This window comes from Prionailurus bengalensis, chromosome E2 (genome assembly GCF_016509475.1).
Source record: "Prionailurus bengalensis isolate Pbe53 chromosome E2, Fcat_Pben_1.1_paternal_pri, whole genome shotgun sequence".
NCBI lineage: Eukaryota > Metazoa > Chordata > Mammalia > Carnivora > Felidae > Prionailurus > Prionailurus bengalensis.
Genome location: NC_057352.1, coordinates 41,274,425 through 41,290,246, shown reverse-complemented (window position 1 = coordinate 41,290,246; position 15,822 = coordinate 41,274,425). Strand labels below are relative to the sequence as shown.

The window sequence follows — 15,822 nt, the reverse complement described above, 5'->3', positions numbered from 1 at the left end:
AAGCAATTCATCACTAATTATCTTTTATTTTACTCTTTGGGAAGATTGTTATTTAATTATTTGATATACTGAACATTTCAGTTGCATGGGTCTTAGAATGTTTTTGCATTAATGTTCATATTGTTATTTTAACTACTAAGCAGAGCACGATGTACTATGAATATAGAAAGTTCATTTTTAAGCTATGGGAATTTTTTTTAAGGAAGGAAAGAGGGAAGGAAGAAGAGGAAGAGAGGAAGGAAGATTACTTTACATCTGAACCCCTGAAAACTGAGAGCATGTTAAACAATTATGGGGCTTTTCTCCGTTTTTAAAGTTAAGATGGAACTTTGTAAACTGGAATATAATTCAAAAAGCTGAAGGGGTGTTGCTAATGGATTTATTTCATTTTTAAGGGACATCGGTAATCCAGGTGACAGCTTCAGATGCAGATGATCCCACCTATGGAAACAGCGCGAAGTTAGTATACAGCATCCTAGAAGGACAACCCTACTTTTCAGTAGAAGCACAGACAGGTACTGTGCAGTGTTGTTGGGATCTGTGACACATTGTGAATAAGAAGTCCAGGCCTGCTCAGTAAACCTATTTGAGTCTTAGTTTTCCCAAATACAGGAAAGGCCACCTTACAGGATTGTTGAGAGGATTAGACACTGTGCCTGCATATGCCTGGATATGGTTAGCATCCAATGAACCTTATTTATTATTGTTTCTGCCTCTATGTCACCATGTCACAATAATAAATATAATCTTAAAATACAACTTTTATCTTAAAATCATATCTTACATTTTTTTTGTTGTTAATGTTTGTTTATTTTTGAGAGAAAGAAAGAGTGTGAGTGGGGGCGGGGGGGCAGAGAGAGAGGGAGACACAGAATCAAAAGCAGGCTCCAGGCTCTGAGCTGTCAGCACAGAGCCCTATGCAGGGCCTGAACCCACAAACTGCAAGATCACGACCTGAGCCGAAGTCAGACGGTTAACCAACTGAGACACCCAAGCAGGCCATCAAGATAAATTCTTGAGAAACATGCATTTAAGTTGAACATGTAATTTAAGTTGAATTTTAAGATATGATTTTAAGGGGCATATGGGTGGCTCAGTCAGTTAAGCATCTGACTTTGGCTCAGGTCATGATCTCACAGCTCCTGAGTTCGAGCCCCATGTCAAGCTCTGTGCCAACAGCTCGGAGCCTGGATGGAGCCTGCTTTGGATTGTGTGTCTCCCTCCCTCTCTGCCCCACTCCTGCTCACACTCTCTCTGTCTCTCAAAAAATAAATAAATGTTAAAAAAAATAATGCTCAGGTGTGTTTGGGACATGGCACATTCCCTCCACTGCACTTACAGATTCCCAATTGGTGTCACCCAAAAAGAAGACTTCACAGTTCTTACAGAAAACAAACAGCAAACCCAAAAAGTGAAAACATGTAGCCACCAAAACCACAATGGTCCACTTCATTTACACCAAACTTTATTCTAGGGTCCTTCCATTAGAATAAATACTGAAATACTGTGAAAGTTCCATTCTATAATATCACCCCCCAAACTGCTGCCTTTTCCTGTATATTTGAAAGACATTTGCAAATAATCCACATTTGTTATTATAGCTAAATTGTATGAAATACAAATATATATTAATATGTATACACAGGGTCTGCCAATCAGATAGGTTGCCCATTTACTAGATATCACTTCCACTGACCTACGTAATTATCTATTTGTAGCCACTTTGCTTCAGAACACAGTCTATGGGGCTGTGTGGCTATGATTTCATAGAAGGCATTTGCCTTTCCACATTAACCAAGGATAAATGTGGGATTTCATCTAGATTTTTCAGATGTTAAAAACTGATGGAGGAACTCCAATTATAACCTTATTTTTTCTCAAGGACTCATGGTTAGGAACCACCATTTTGAACATACTAAAGTATTTAACAGATAAGGAAAACAAGACTCCGTGAGTTCAAGGGTGCTGTTGGGAAATACAGACTAAGAGAGGGACAAGGGTGCTTTCTTTATATTTCCAGTATAAATGTTACTATATCTACAGAGAGGAAAAGCTTGCACATGTTCCCAAGAGATTTAAGCGAGCATGGTTTTCATACAAATTATGTGCTAATCTCCAGGGATCATGTAGAATTCAATCATTAATTTACCCCTGTGGTCAGTGACGGGTGATAGTACAACAATGTTTGTGTATGCATTGTGTGTGGTTTTAACTTGTTTGGCTTACTCCTTTAAAATTTAATAATTACATTTTAATGTATTGCTTGGAATATATGCCACCTACATTTAACCTAATATAGATCATAAAAACATTTCCAAGAGTTGAATGCTGGGATAGACTTTCAAAAGATTCCACTGGTAATTCAAAAGTGGGGGTTTAGTCATGGGTATCCATGCAATGGGCCCTCAAATATTTCAGCCTTTAGGATCTTGATATGTTATGCCTGAGAATAATGAGCTTATTACTTGCGTTTACAATGCAACATATAAAGCATATATGATTATGATGCTATACGAATAATTAGGACAATTTGCTGAGAAAGACCACTATATGGTGCTCCAGGTATGGCTACTTGTCATTCTAATTATCATGTCAAAGTGACTCTTCTGCGAGGGCAGGAGCTTTTTTATTCCTCTCTGCTTCCCCTGTGCCTAGAACTTTTTATGTTTTAATGTTGTTACCAATGAATACGTGTGGTGTTTCCCACTCATGGATCCAGGTATCATCAGAACAGCCCTCCCCAACATGGACAGGGAAGCGAAGGAGGAGTACCACGTGGTGATCCAGGCCAAGGACATGGGTGGACACATGGGTGGACTCTCAGGGACAACCAAAGTGACGATCACACTGACTGATGTCAATGACAACCCACCAAAGTTTCCACAGAGTAAGTAGGTGGGCTTGGCTTTCACGTTTTAATGGTGCCATGGCTAGCCCTTCTCCGACCCATTTCTGCTTTGCTCAGCTTTCACGAAGAAATCTAGAAGAATGAAGTCTCTATCATTCATGCAAAAAATGAAAACATAAAGAATACAACAGCAACATAAAAATTGAAGGTGCAGTAAAGGTAGGAGGAGGGAAAGGAGATGTAAAAAGTTCCACAACTCTGGAAACAGAAAATCTATTTTGCTAGGTATTTCACTAGATACTGGTTCTGCGATCTAGTAATTAATTAACCTCTCTCTGTGTCAGTGTTCTAATTTCTAATCTGGATGTAATAGTACTGAATAAGTTACCTGTTGTTTTAAAATAGAGTGCCCCAAACCTCTGTGATTTAAAACAATAATAATAATTTATTTTTTTCATGAATCAGTCATTTGGGCAAAACTTGGAGGAGACTGCTTTTTCTTTGTTTCCATAGCTTCAAGTTAGGATGGCTTGACTGAGGTCAGAAGATCCACTTCCAAGAATGCTCACTCAAATGTCTGATGAGCTTGTGTTGGCTGTTGGTTTCTATCCATGTGGGTCTTGCCAAGGAATGGCTTGGATAGGTTCTGAAAGTGGGAGCCCCAGGGATACCAAGCAGAAACTGTATTGTCTATTGTGACCTAACTTCAAAAATCACATGGCATCATTTCCATAAGACTGTCCAAATTTAAGTAGAGTTCTTGTAGACCCCATCTTTCAATGGAAAGACTGTCAAAGTCATGTTGAAGGAAATGCATGTGGGATGGGAGATACGGCTTGGGCCACTTTTGGAGAATACAGTCTTCTACAGGTCTTATTGGAATGTTGTTATAACTAAATCAGCTAGTATAAAATCTTATAATGCCTGGCATAATTTGTCACAAATGTTAGCCATTATTATTATATGAGGGATTGTGGTCCTTCTACAAAATTCGTAAGGTTACTGAAGGAAATAAAAGAAGATGATTTTGAAAGGTTATTAATCATCATAATTACAACAACTTCCATCATTTAATGAATAGTAATTACTACTGGATATCTTGACAAGAGCCTACATTTTAGATAAAACTAGGTTTCATAGAAGGTGCAGTTAGTGCGCATAGAATGTAGTAAAGCCACCCCCCCAAAATAATAATCCAGTTAAAAATGGGCAGAAGCTGGGGTGCCTGGGTGGTCCATTCAGTTAAGCTTCTGACTGGATTTCAGCTCAGGTCATGATCTCATGGTTTGTGAGATCTAGCCCCGAGTTGGGCTCTGTGCTGATACCACAGAGACTGCTTGGGATTCTCTCTCTCCCTCTCTCTCTGCCCCTTCCTAACTCTCTCTCTCTCTCTCTCTCTCTCTCTCTCTTTCAAAACAAATAAATAAACTTTAAAAAAGTGGGCAGAAGACAGGAAAAGACATTTCTCCAAAGAAGACCTACAGATGAAAATTGCTCAATATCATTTATCATTAAGGAAATGCACATTAAAACTGTAATGAGTTATCACTTGATACTGGCCATAATAGGAAAAGTAAAAAATACAAGAAAGAAAAAATGTTGGTGAGGATGTGGAGGAAAAGGAACCCTCATGCACTGTTTTGATAGGAATGCAAACTGGTGAAGTTAACTGGAAAAGAGTATGGAGGTTCCTCAAAAAGTTAAAAATAGAACTATCCTACAATCCAGTAATCACACTCCTGGGTAGTTACCCCCAAAATACAAAACACTAATTCAAAGGGATAAACACACCCCTATGTTTATAGCAGTATTATTTATAAGAGCCAAATTATGGAAGCAGCCCAAGTGTCCATGGATTGATGAATGGATAAAGGAAATGTGGTATATATATATATATATATATATATATATATATATACACACACATACATACAAGGCAATGTTATTCAGCCATAAAAAAAGAATGAAAATGGGGCACACCTGGGTGGCTCAGTCAGTTAAGCCTTCGATGTCAGCTCAGGTCATGATCTCGTGGCCCCATATCAGGCTCTGTGCTGCCAGCTCAGAGCCTGGAGCCTGCTTCGGATTCTGTGACTTCCTCTCTCTTTGCCTCTACCCTGCTCGTGTTCTGTCTCTCTCTCTCAAAAAATAAATAAACATTAAACATTTTTAAAAAAAAGAATGAAACCTTGCCATTTGCAATGACATGGATGGATCTAGAGAGTATAAAGCTACGCAATATAACATATTGGAGTTCAGATAAGTCAGTCAGAGAAAGACAAAGGGGAAAAAAGAGAGAGACAGACAAACCAAGAAACAGACTCTTAACTATAGAGAACAAACTGATGGTTATCGGGCGGGGTGGGGGGGTAGATGGGAGATGGAGATTAAGGTGATGGAGATTAAGGAGTGCACTTGTGATGAGCACTGGGTGATATATGGAATTGTTGAATCACTATATTGTACATGTGAAACTAACACTGTATGTTAAGTATACTGGAATTAAAATTAAAAAAAAAAATAATAAATAAATAAATAAATAAAAAATAATGTAGCAAAGCCAGAGCTTGAACACACATCTGTTTATATAGATACATAGATATAGACAAAGGTATGTGTGATCATAAAGATGCTGGTGCCACTAATCCATGGGTGTGTGGGGGGATGTCTCACCATGAAAATGTCATCTTCACTAGATTAGGAGAGTAGCTGGTGGAACCTGGGAGTTTATTGTCAGAGGGATGGCAATTTTTGCAAATGAGGGAACAAGGAAGGCACACAAACATGGCCCCAGGAAGGCACACCAGTCATTCAGAGGAATCCAAAGACAGCAATCTATGCAAGGAACACACTGAGATAGGATTACAAGTCAGTAACCAGTTCTCATGGAGTCCCAAAAGAGGTGAAGAAAGACTGCTTTGCCTGATCAGGCACAAAGTTCAGCATCTCTAATAAGCTTAAGGCTCATATAGCATTTTAAGAAACTACATGCTCCATTATCCACACTGCAGAATTGTTCGGTATGCTAGAAGGAAAAGGCCGAACAGGATTATTAGCATGCATCCATTAATGCCTTTGCTCACATGCAGTCATATAGTAAAGTTATATTGCTATACTGCAGATGCTAGTTTCACTGCCATGAACTCCAATGAGATTTGGAGAAAACCAACTCAGAGCAGGTTTCCCTAAGCCTGCCTGTAAATTGGTAATTATTTACAGAGCTTATCTACGGAGACTACACCACCCAGTTGTCCTTGACTGTGCAGGTTCTGGTGTGATACAATTGAATATGGGTCCAACCTGAAAACATTCAAAGCCACATAATACAGATAAACATAGACAGCATACTGGAACTGATGGAATCCATAGAAAGGGGAAGCTAAAACTTACAAGAGTTTAAGTAACTTGCCCCAAACCACTCACCTTTGAAGTGGAAGAGACAAAGTTCCCAGCCCTTGTTTCTCCATATTGTTTCCCGTAGAATATTTTTAAAATGTGGAAATTCAGATAAGATCATTTCAAATCTGGCTTCCCTACTGAAAAGCTTCCAGTGGCTTCCTTCAAGTTCAAATAGAACCATTCCACAATGGCCTTTTTACATAGATGGGCCCCAACCTACCTATGTACTCTCACCTCTTCCAGAAGGCTCCAGCCACACTTGTCTTCTGGCTTCTGTATGTCTTCAACATGTACCTACTCCAGGGTTTTTGCCATTTCGTCTTTGCTTTGTCTGTAATTTTTATCCCCAGAGATTCATGTGATTGATTGTTCAGTCCCTTCTGATGCCTTCTTCTGAGGGATGTCTTCTCTGACCAACCAATTCCAAATCATTCTCAGTTCTCCCTCTTTCTTGTTCTCACACAGCACATGTAACACAAGTGTATACATTCACACACACACACACACGACATATTCATATAGACACTCTCACTCATCCATGCATATGTGTACCACACAACCACATACCCACTCCCAGACACACATTCACACATGAGTGATGGTGTGATCCCCTTCACACTCCATCACACACTCATACACACAGTCACACATACTCCCTGTCTCATTACCCTCTACCACTTATCCTACTTTATTTTCCTTCTTTCTAGCAGTGACATCAGAGTATGTCATTTGCTTTCTTGTTCCTCTTCAGTGTGCCTCATTAAGGGAAGAAACTTGACGAGCCCATTTACTACTGAGTCTCCAGGGCCTAGATCAGCACCTGGCATATATTAGGTTCCAAGTACATATAAAATAAATATATATGGACAGATGATACTGTGAGAAACCTTTCCAGATAAGGTAGTGCTTGATCAAATGGTGAAGGAGGCAAAGTAAGAGGAGAGTCACATATAGAGTTAGTAGGCTCATGACCTTGATAAGGATTAAATTTTCATTTGATTTTTTAAAAAAAATATGGAGCCGTGGGAGGTTCTCAAACAGAGAAGGAGGTTTTTCTGGGTACCTGGCAGTGCCTTGGAATTAATTCGTGGACCATCCTGAAGACACGAAAAGAAGACTTTGCTCTTCGAATGTATAAAGATATATACATGGTCCTCCATCACTTCCTGATGGGCAATGTAACTGAGCATTGTTTTCCTTTCTTACTTGTGGCAGGTGACCCCACCACATGACCCTGGACCCCGATACTGTTTTATCATCCTTTGTAGAACACATTTCTTTGACAAGCAGGCCATATGGGATCTTCTTTCTCAGCCATTCACTTCTTTCATGTTTTCAATCAATAGAAAGTTCAATTTCAAACCCTTTGAGAAATTTATTGGGATTCAATGAAATCTAAAGTCTTACAGCTGCCAAATAAAAGGGAAAATAAAAATAGATGTCTTCTTCTTCTAGGCGTATACCAGATGTCTGTGTCAGAAGCAGCTGTCCCCGGGGAGGAAGTAGGAAGAGTAAAGGCAAAAGACCCAGACATTGGAGAAAATGGTTTAGTCACCTACAATATTGTTGATGGAGACGGTATGGAATTGTTTGAAATCACCACGGACTATGAGACACAGGAGGGTGTGGTCAAACTGAAAAAGGTGAGTTCGGGTGAGGAATCAGGGGTGTTAGTGGTGTGGCCAGCTCTGCCACGGCAACACTGCAGGGGATGGAGAGCAGAAGGTTAGGAAAGGAGAATATGGGCAAGGGGGGCTGATCTGACTTTGCAGTTGAGCTCCCAGCTCTGGGGAGGTAACAGAACTGTATCCCTTTCAGTTACTGCAGAGAGAGCTAGCAAAGGGGCTGGGGGGGATGTTGGCCGACTGCCTGTTAGTTTTTGTGTGATTTGGCACACTTTCCACATGGAAGGTAGATAGCTGGATAAATCTAGGTTTTAGAGAAACAGCCCTGAGCATGGAAGGGGTTCCTCCTTTGGCTCTTCCAAGCTAACTGTTAATACAGGCTGTTCAGAACATTTCCTATGTGAAAGTACCCAAGGGCCACCACATTGCTGGGCCTTTTGGGAAACTTGAGCCAATCCTCTCCTTGATTTTCTCTCAAAATTGAGCCTAAGAAACAACCACAATGGACCTTCCCCCCATAGTCAGGTGAACTGTCTCTAAAATGTGTCCCAGAATTAACTCATAGCAAAGAGTTTATTGTTTGTCCTTGTTTTGTTCTGAAAATCTAAAATGTACTCAATACTAAATATAGGCTAGATGAAGCCTGAGCCTCTTACAAACAGTTATTTTTCAGAAAAATCATACAAAGTAGATAGTATTATCCCAATAGGCAATAGTACCTCAATTTAATTATGAAGAGGTTGGGACTCAGATTAAATAATTTGACCCCGTCATAATCACACAGGTAGCAATTCACAGACGTGAAATTCAAACCTGGGTATTCTGGAACAGCTTCCTGTTCAAGATGTTTTGGGGACAGTTGGGCCAGAAAGATATTCTGAAGGTATCCAGAAAGGATTCACTTTCAAGTAAAGAAACAGTTACAGTATTTTCTGAAACGCCCCCCCCCCCCAATTTACCACTTGAGAAATCAACACCTCTCCATCATCAAAGTGTATGGAGCATTAAATCTGAATTGGATGATGGGATTACCTTGGTTTTAATCAAGCATTCATTTTCAACTTCGTTTTGTAGCATGAATATTAAGCTCCTTGGTGTGATGGAAAAGATTGGACTGTAACACTGATAAAAAATTAATTTGAAGAATCAATAAAGAGGCCAGTAGCTGGAGAGCAGGCAGGGGTGGGGTGGGGGAAATTCCTGGGAGGAATCTTTTAGTTAGGGAAGCAGGGAGATATGTGCTGTAGGAAGCAGACTTTTCATAATACTTGGAAACACTGTTGGATTTGGGAGATATATTAGGGGACACAAAACAAAGAGAGGGTAGGGGGTGACTCTTTCACAAGAGAGTACGGAAGTTGGGATGAACTTTGGATAGTAGGAAAAGCCAACATTAGTACAATGAATTAGTGGCCATCGCAGCCTAATCATTAGCCATGAAGGGCTGGGGTAAGCACTCCCTCTGGTTTTCCTCTAGAAAAATAGCTGAGTGGGATGCCTGGGTGGCTCAGTTGGTTAAGTGTCCAACTTCAGCTCAGGTCATGATCTTGTGGTTTGCGACTTTGAGCCCCACATTGGGCTCTGTGCTGACAGCACAGAGCCTGGAGCCTGCTTCGGATTCTGTGCCTCCCTTTCTCTCTGCCCCTCCCCACTCACACTGTCTCTCTCTCTCTCTCTCTCTCTCTCTCAAAAATAAACATTAAAACATTTAAAGAAATAGCTGAGTGACTTGTGTGTTAGCATAGAGCTGTCAACTTACCTTGTTAATTAATATTACTATCTTTTCTGCTTGACACGGACATATGAGCTTTGGCATCAGCAATCCCTGCCTCCCACCCTCTGCTGTTCAAGTAATTGGGTAGTTGGTTATGCTAAGGTTGTCACCTGTTTTCAATGTATTCAGGGTATAAACACATACTGTGTCTGTAAGATCCTGAAACATTTAAATCACCCCATGGAACTCACACATCGCAAATGAGCTCTCTGCATATGATTAATTTGCACATTTCCCCCCAATTCAATGTGTTTATTCCAGGCAAAGAAACAATCTTCTACAAATCCCTGAAATTTAGGCTTAGAACACGGTAAGATGTTATTTCATTTGTAAAAGAATGTTTGCTTGAACTCATAGTTCAGAGTTCTAAATGTCCACCAGGAAAGAAGAGAATCTGGGAGGTGGTGAATTTAATAGAATAAATGATGGATCCTATGGAAGTCATTGTATATGTTTTAATAATATAAGAGAGTATGGAGAGATCATGGGCATATTTGTCTCTTAAAATATTCTTAAATGTAGCATTTTCATGCATTTCTTAATTCATTCACCCATTTTTCTGCCAAGAGTTACTGCGTTCTTACCATTTGCCAGCAGGCCCCTTGTGAGAGGCTGGGCATCTAAAGTTGAAGAGACAGAGTCTTGGCTATAAGGAGGTCACCGTTTAACAGGACATTTAACTGAAAAGACAATGAAAATAGAGCGGGTTTTGTTTTCTCAGCCTGGGCACTATCAACATTTCAGGACAGATGCTTCTTTGTTGTCTGGGGCTGTTCTGTGCACTGTAGGGTGTCGAGTAGCACCCCTGGCCTCTCCTTGCTAGATGTAAGCACACGCACTACCCTACCCCACCTGTTGTGATGATTTAAAAATAGCTCTAGACATTGCCTCATATCCCCAGGATGAGGTCGAGCAAAATCACTCCCCAGTTGAGAACGAACTGTAATAAAGTGTGATAAAATCTATGAATATGGGTCATGAATGACTTCTTACAGGAGTAAAAGTTTACTTCTAGAGAAGTAGGAATTTACCTGATAGATAAGGAGAGGAAGGGCTGAGGGCTTGGATTATGAGAACAGGGCACATTTAAGAAACTTGGATAAGTCAGTCTTGAGAGTTTTGAGATGGATGCTGTGGGACCAGTTGCAACAGTGTTGTTAGAATCCGAGCGAGAAGTTACAAAGAACTGAAGAAGGCAGAAGAGGTGAAGGTGAAGGTTTCAAGAGATATTTAGGAGGTAGACTCCTTCACGTATTGGATAGCTTGGGAAGCAATAAATACTTCTTGAGTATTGACTGTGTCAGACACAGTAAGCGGCAGAGGTGTAATGGTGCATAAGAGAGAATCTGCCCTCAGGATATTCAGACAGTCTCTGTGTGGCTAACGGAAGAACCAGTGCAAAATAAAAATGAAACATGTCAGTGGCTTGGTGGACTGGGAGGAAAATCCAATCTGTTCATCGCAATGCCATTGATCAAGTGGGCACCCATTTATTGCAGAACCTGGCACGGTTTCTGAGCTATTCCCTCTTAACCAAATAAACTCCTCATAAAGCAGTGTGAGAGCAGCATTAGAAGGCATTTTAAATATCCCCTATTTTAATAAAACTATTTTTATGTCTGATTATTTTTTATATTTTTTGTCCACATGTATATACATATGGATATATAACATTTGACACAGTTGCAATCGTAGAGTGATCTGATTTGCTAATTTAATGTCACATCATAAACATTTTACATGCTGTTATATAATATACATAATCGTTTTTAATGACTACATAACATCTCATCCTATTGATGGACCATTATTTCCTTAATAAAATCTCACAGTTGGATTTGGTGTTTTGTGTGTATGTTTCCCTGATTAGATATAACCCTTTATTATTTCTGACAAACACCAGGCATTTTTGAATGTTGTTTGTTTGGGTTTTCTGTTGAATTAATCCCTCAGGGAGAATTCTCAGAGGTCAGATTAGTAAACTGAGGGGTATTAAGATTTTTATGGTTTATGTGGTGTGTTGCCTCATTTAGCTTTATTTCAACTACTCATCGCATGGGTATAAATGTTCACAGGGGAAACTACCTTAAATCTTTTTTGGAAGGAGTCAAGGTATAAATTGTAGGTAAATGCTTAAAGGTTATTCATCCATCGGACCTGCTCCCCATTCTGACAAAACAACTGGTGTAGATGATCACTTGTCCCTGGGAGTGGGGAATCAAAAGTCAACAAGACTCAGCAGAGTCCTTTGGAGTGCTCCCCACTTAGCAGGGGTGAGAGATGAGGGACTTCAGAAAGGCAGCTGAGAAAAGTTGAGGATTTCCCAAGGCAATGAGGATTGCCAGAAGACTCGGTCAAATCTCACCCAACTAGGAAAGGGCATTCCAGACAAATGTTGGCAAGGATTTGGGGGAGTTTTGCTTGGAATCTGAAAAGATCGGTCAGACTGCAGTGTGACTCTATTAGCCTCAGCGTCATCAGTGCTTTCCACTGGGAACATGGCTCAGGGCTCTGGGTCCCTACCCATATGCCTAAATCAAGTTCAAAAAAGGTCTGCTCTAAGAGCATCAAGAGGCTACCCGACATTAGAAAATTTCTCCTTACCTGGCCTCAGAACTATCATATTCTAGTTTGTTGTTGTTGTTGTTGTTTTGTTAAAAATTGCAGAGATGTTTGAGAAATTGCAGCAATCTCATATCTGGAGCCCATAAAGAACATCCCTTTCTGCTGCTCAGTAACCCAAAGAAGGGTTACAGGGGAGCTGCTGAGTCCCAGAATGGTGCATCAGCTGTATGTGATTCTACTTTAGGAAAAAGAGTGTTCCCTGAGCCAGGTGGGCAGATGATGGGAAAACTTTGAATGTGTTTCTCCTTCCCGAAGGTGAAATCATCCTTAGTTTTGAACTTTGTAGAATTAGGTCAGGACTAAACCCTGTGACTATGTGCCCATTCACAATAAGTGTTTGCCAGGCAGTTGACAACAGCATGGCAGGCAGATGCTAACCTTAAAAGACCCAACCTTTCCCAAACATTTGGTCGTTCAGCATCATCTGGAGTGCTAATTAGAAAGTTCTATTTCTGAGGCATCAGAACTTGTTGCTGGACCACTATTTTACTTTTCACCTTTTGCTGACTGATTCACTGTGTCTCATCTCATTCAGACCCTGGGAGTGTTTACCGTCAATTTCTCCAGAACTGCAGTCATTCGAATACTACTTCTTAATTTTTTTTTGAATCTGTGTAAAATCTATACTGTTGATAATTTTTGCCCTTGAGGGGGCTCCTTTTAAACATATATGCATTTTTTTAACAAGGAAGTGTTATTCTCATTGGCCTATATGACTTGCCACAAATGGAAGATAACCTAGAAATGAACACAAGCAAAACAAAATGATGCTGTTGCATTCTAGCTCAACAGGTGAATCAGTGCCTCTCAAAAGGAGATTAGGAAGCATATCATGTATGTTAAAAAGTAGCATATACTGAGGATTACTGATGTATCCCTGATGTTTTTAGTAATGGAAGAATTAGAAAAGGAATAATAGTATCAATAAGTAACTTAATAAGTAAGTTAATGTCATTCAACAAATCCATCCACCGAAATTACCCATAAACCACTTGAAGTCATTTTAAGGGCCAGTGTTGGTAAGGATCACAGATTTTGGGAAAGGGACAGAAAATTAAAAATTAAGCTATCAATATGATTAACCCAGCTCTGTGTGTGTGTGTGTGTGTGTGTGTGTGTGTGTGTGTGTGTGTGTTTAGAGGACAACAGCCATCTAACAAGACATACTTTTGCTGAAATTCAGTGGGTATTTTTATTATGAAGATTCTTAGAACTTTACAGAATGGGCTACAATATTTGCTTTTGTAGTGTTTTAATTTCTATCCTTAGATGATTTTGGTGAATGATTTGGACAGCCTTATTGTTGTTATGTAGAATGAAGTTCATTTTCGATGATGTGGTCCTTCTGTGTCTATTGTGCTCCTGGAATTACCCATTAAGCACATTCCAGATTTCAGCAGTTGATTTGTCTGATTTTCTGACCAAATGGCTCAGGTAATTGGATATTGAATAGACACTGATTTTTCTCCCTTTGAGGAACTATTCACTCTGCCCTGTAAAAACAATCTGGTCTTTTTCCTCCATGATTCTTTCAAGGAACCGGTTGCCAATCATGTCTTCTTTCTTGCCAGCCTGTAGATTTTGAAACCAAAAGAGCATACAGCTTGAAGGTAGAGGCAGCCAATGTGCACATCGACCCAAAGTTCATCAGCAACGGGCCTTTCAAGGACACTGTGACGGTCAAGATTGCGGTGGAAGATGCTGATGAGCCCCCCATGTTCTTGGCCCCAAGTTATATCCACGAAGTCCAAGAAAATGCAGCGGCTGGCACTGTGGTTGGGAGAGTGCACGCCAAAGACCCCGATGCTGCCAACAGCCCGATAAGGTACAGACATTTATTTAAGAGCCCGGGATGAGGAATTTTAGAGGAAAGATGTTTCAGGAAAGTCCTGAGGGAAGCACATCCTTCAGTTTCAAAAAGGATCCAAGATGATCAGGTTCAATGCAGTGTAAACAAGACTACGATTTGGAAGATGTGAATTCTACTTCCCCTCTGCTACTTTTTTGATGAGTTTGTTCAAACTACATAATTTCTGTCTGCAGCAGACTTCCCAGTGTACATGGTGGTGCAATGCGTAGCAAGGCTTTTCTTGGGGAACCCTAGCGAAGTATGGATAAGGACTGTTAACTAATTATAGTCATTACAATTTATGGAACACCTTTCCATGCTCCAGTTACTCCATTAGGTATGTTAGGCAGATACTCTAACGTATCCTCTCAATTTTATTCTATAGGAATTTTCACTTAAATTGAGGGGACATGGTCAAGGCAAAGTGACTTGCCCAGAGCGACACAGCCAGTGAACAGGAGTCCAGGAGAGCAAGCTCTATCTAATGGCTACAGGGCACTTGGAAGAGATAACAGAAGGCCACACAAATTTGGGGTGCTTTTCTTATTATGATCTCTTTGTGACTTAGAAAAACTAGCTAGAAAAATGATTCAGAAGCCTGCCTTCCCCTTTCCTCAACCTGTGTTAGTGACCAGTGAGGCTGATGAAGATGATGAAGGACATGAGGGGGTGAGGAAAATTGTCAGAGAAGATGGCTTGTCACAGATCCAGGCTATGTACGGGGCAAAGGGCACAGCTGCCTGAAACCTGCCTAGGTGTTGGATCCTAGCAGGTGTTTATTCATCCATGGCCCCTCTGCTACTTCCTGTATTACCTGGACTTTTTCCCTGCTTCAGCCTGGTCTCCCTGCCTCCAGTTTCTCACCCACCCTTCTTTTGTTCTCTAGCCAGATTGAGCATTTTAAAAAAATATTTTATTTTCAGTTTTGAGAGAAAGAGAGGGCATGCGCATGAGTGAGGGAAGGGCACAGAGAAGGGGACAGAGGATCCGAAGTGGGCTCCCTGTGGTCAGCAGCGAGCCCATTGTGGGACTTGAACTCATGAACTGCGAGATCTTGGCCTCAGCCAAAGTCAGATGCTTACCCGAGTGAGCCACCAGGCGCCCGCAGATTGAGCATTTGTAACAGCACATCTAAATATCACATCATACTCCACACTTGAGTTATCAGTGATCAAATTGTTTCCCCCTTGCTGCTCCCATGAGAATAATCCCAACTCTCTTATTTAGTGGCAGGCTCTTCTTTGCACCCCTCCACCCCGGTGGCTGCCGTGTCCTATTCATCTCTTTCATTTTCCATCTATTCCCTCTTGGCATAAGACTCTCCATTGCAGCTGGACTGGGCCACTTCCCATTCCTGAGGCAGAACTTGCTCTTTACATGTTCCTGCTTCCCACCTTTACATGTTCTCCCTCCAGGTGGGAGCTCTGCCCCTCCTTCTTTCAAACTTACTACACGGTACTCATTTTTCCCACTTCCACTTCAGTGTCACCTGTTCTAGAAATTCTTCTGGGACATCCGACTCATGGATCAGATGCAGTTTCCACCTCACAGTGCTCACTGTGCAAAATCACAGCGACACCTTATGCTGTGTGCTGTCCTTGGCACACTCAAAGGGGGACTGTCTGCCTGGTTCTGGGGTTGGTAAACTGTAGCCCTTAGAAAAGATCCAGCTGCCATCTGCATTTTGCAGAGCCTCTATACT

The 15,822-nt window shown here is 40.8% G+C and overlaps 1 protein-coding gene across 3 annotated transcripts in view; it reads left to right on the top strand.

Moving 5' to 3' along the window:
* Positions 1 to 15,822, top strand: part of LOC122494332 (cadherin-11) — a 151,797-nt gene that overhangs the window by 110,745 nt on the left and 25,230 nt on the right. For all 3 annotated transcript variants that reach the window (XM_043599394.1, XM_043599395.1, XM_043599396.1), the window contains 4 exons: positions 396 to 515; positions 2,720 to 2,887; positions 7,703 to 7,890; positions 13,843 to 14,096. In XM_043599394.1, coding sequence (XP_043455329.1) covers positions 396 to 515; positions 2,720 to 2,887; positions 7,703 to 7,890; positions 13,843 to 14,096 — 730 coding nt within the window. The remainder of the gene's footprint in view (positions 1 to 395; positions 516 to 2,719; positions 2,888 to 7,702; positions 7,891 to 13,842; positions 14,097 to 15,822) is intronic.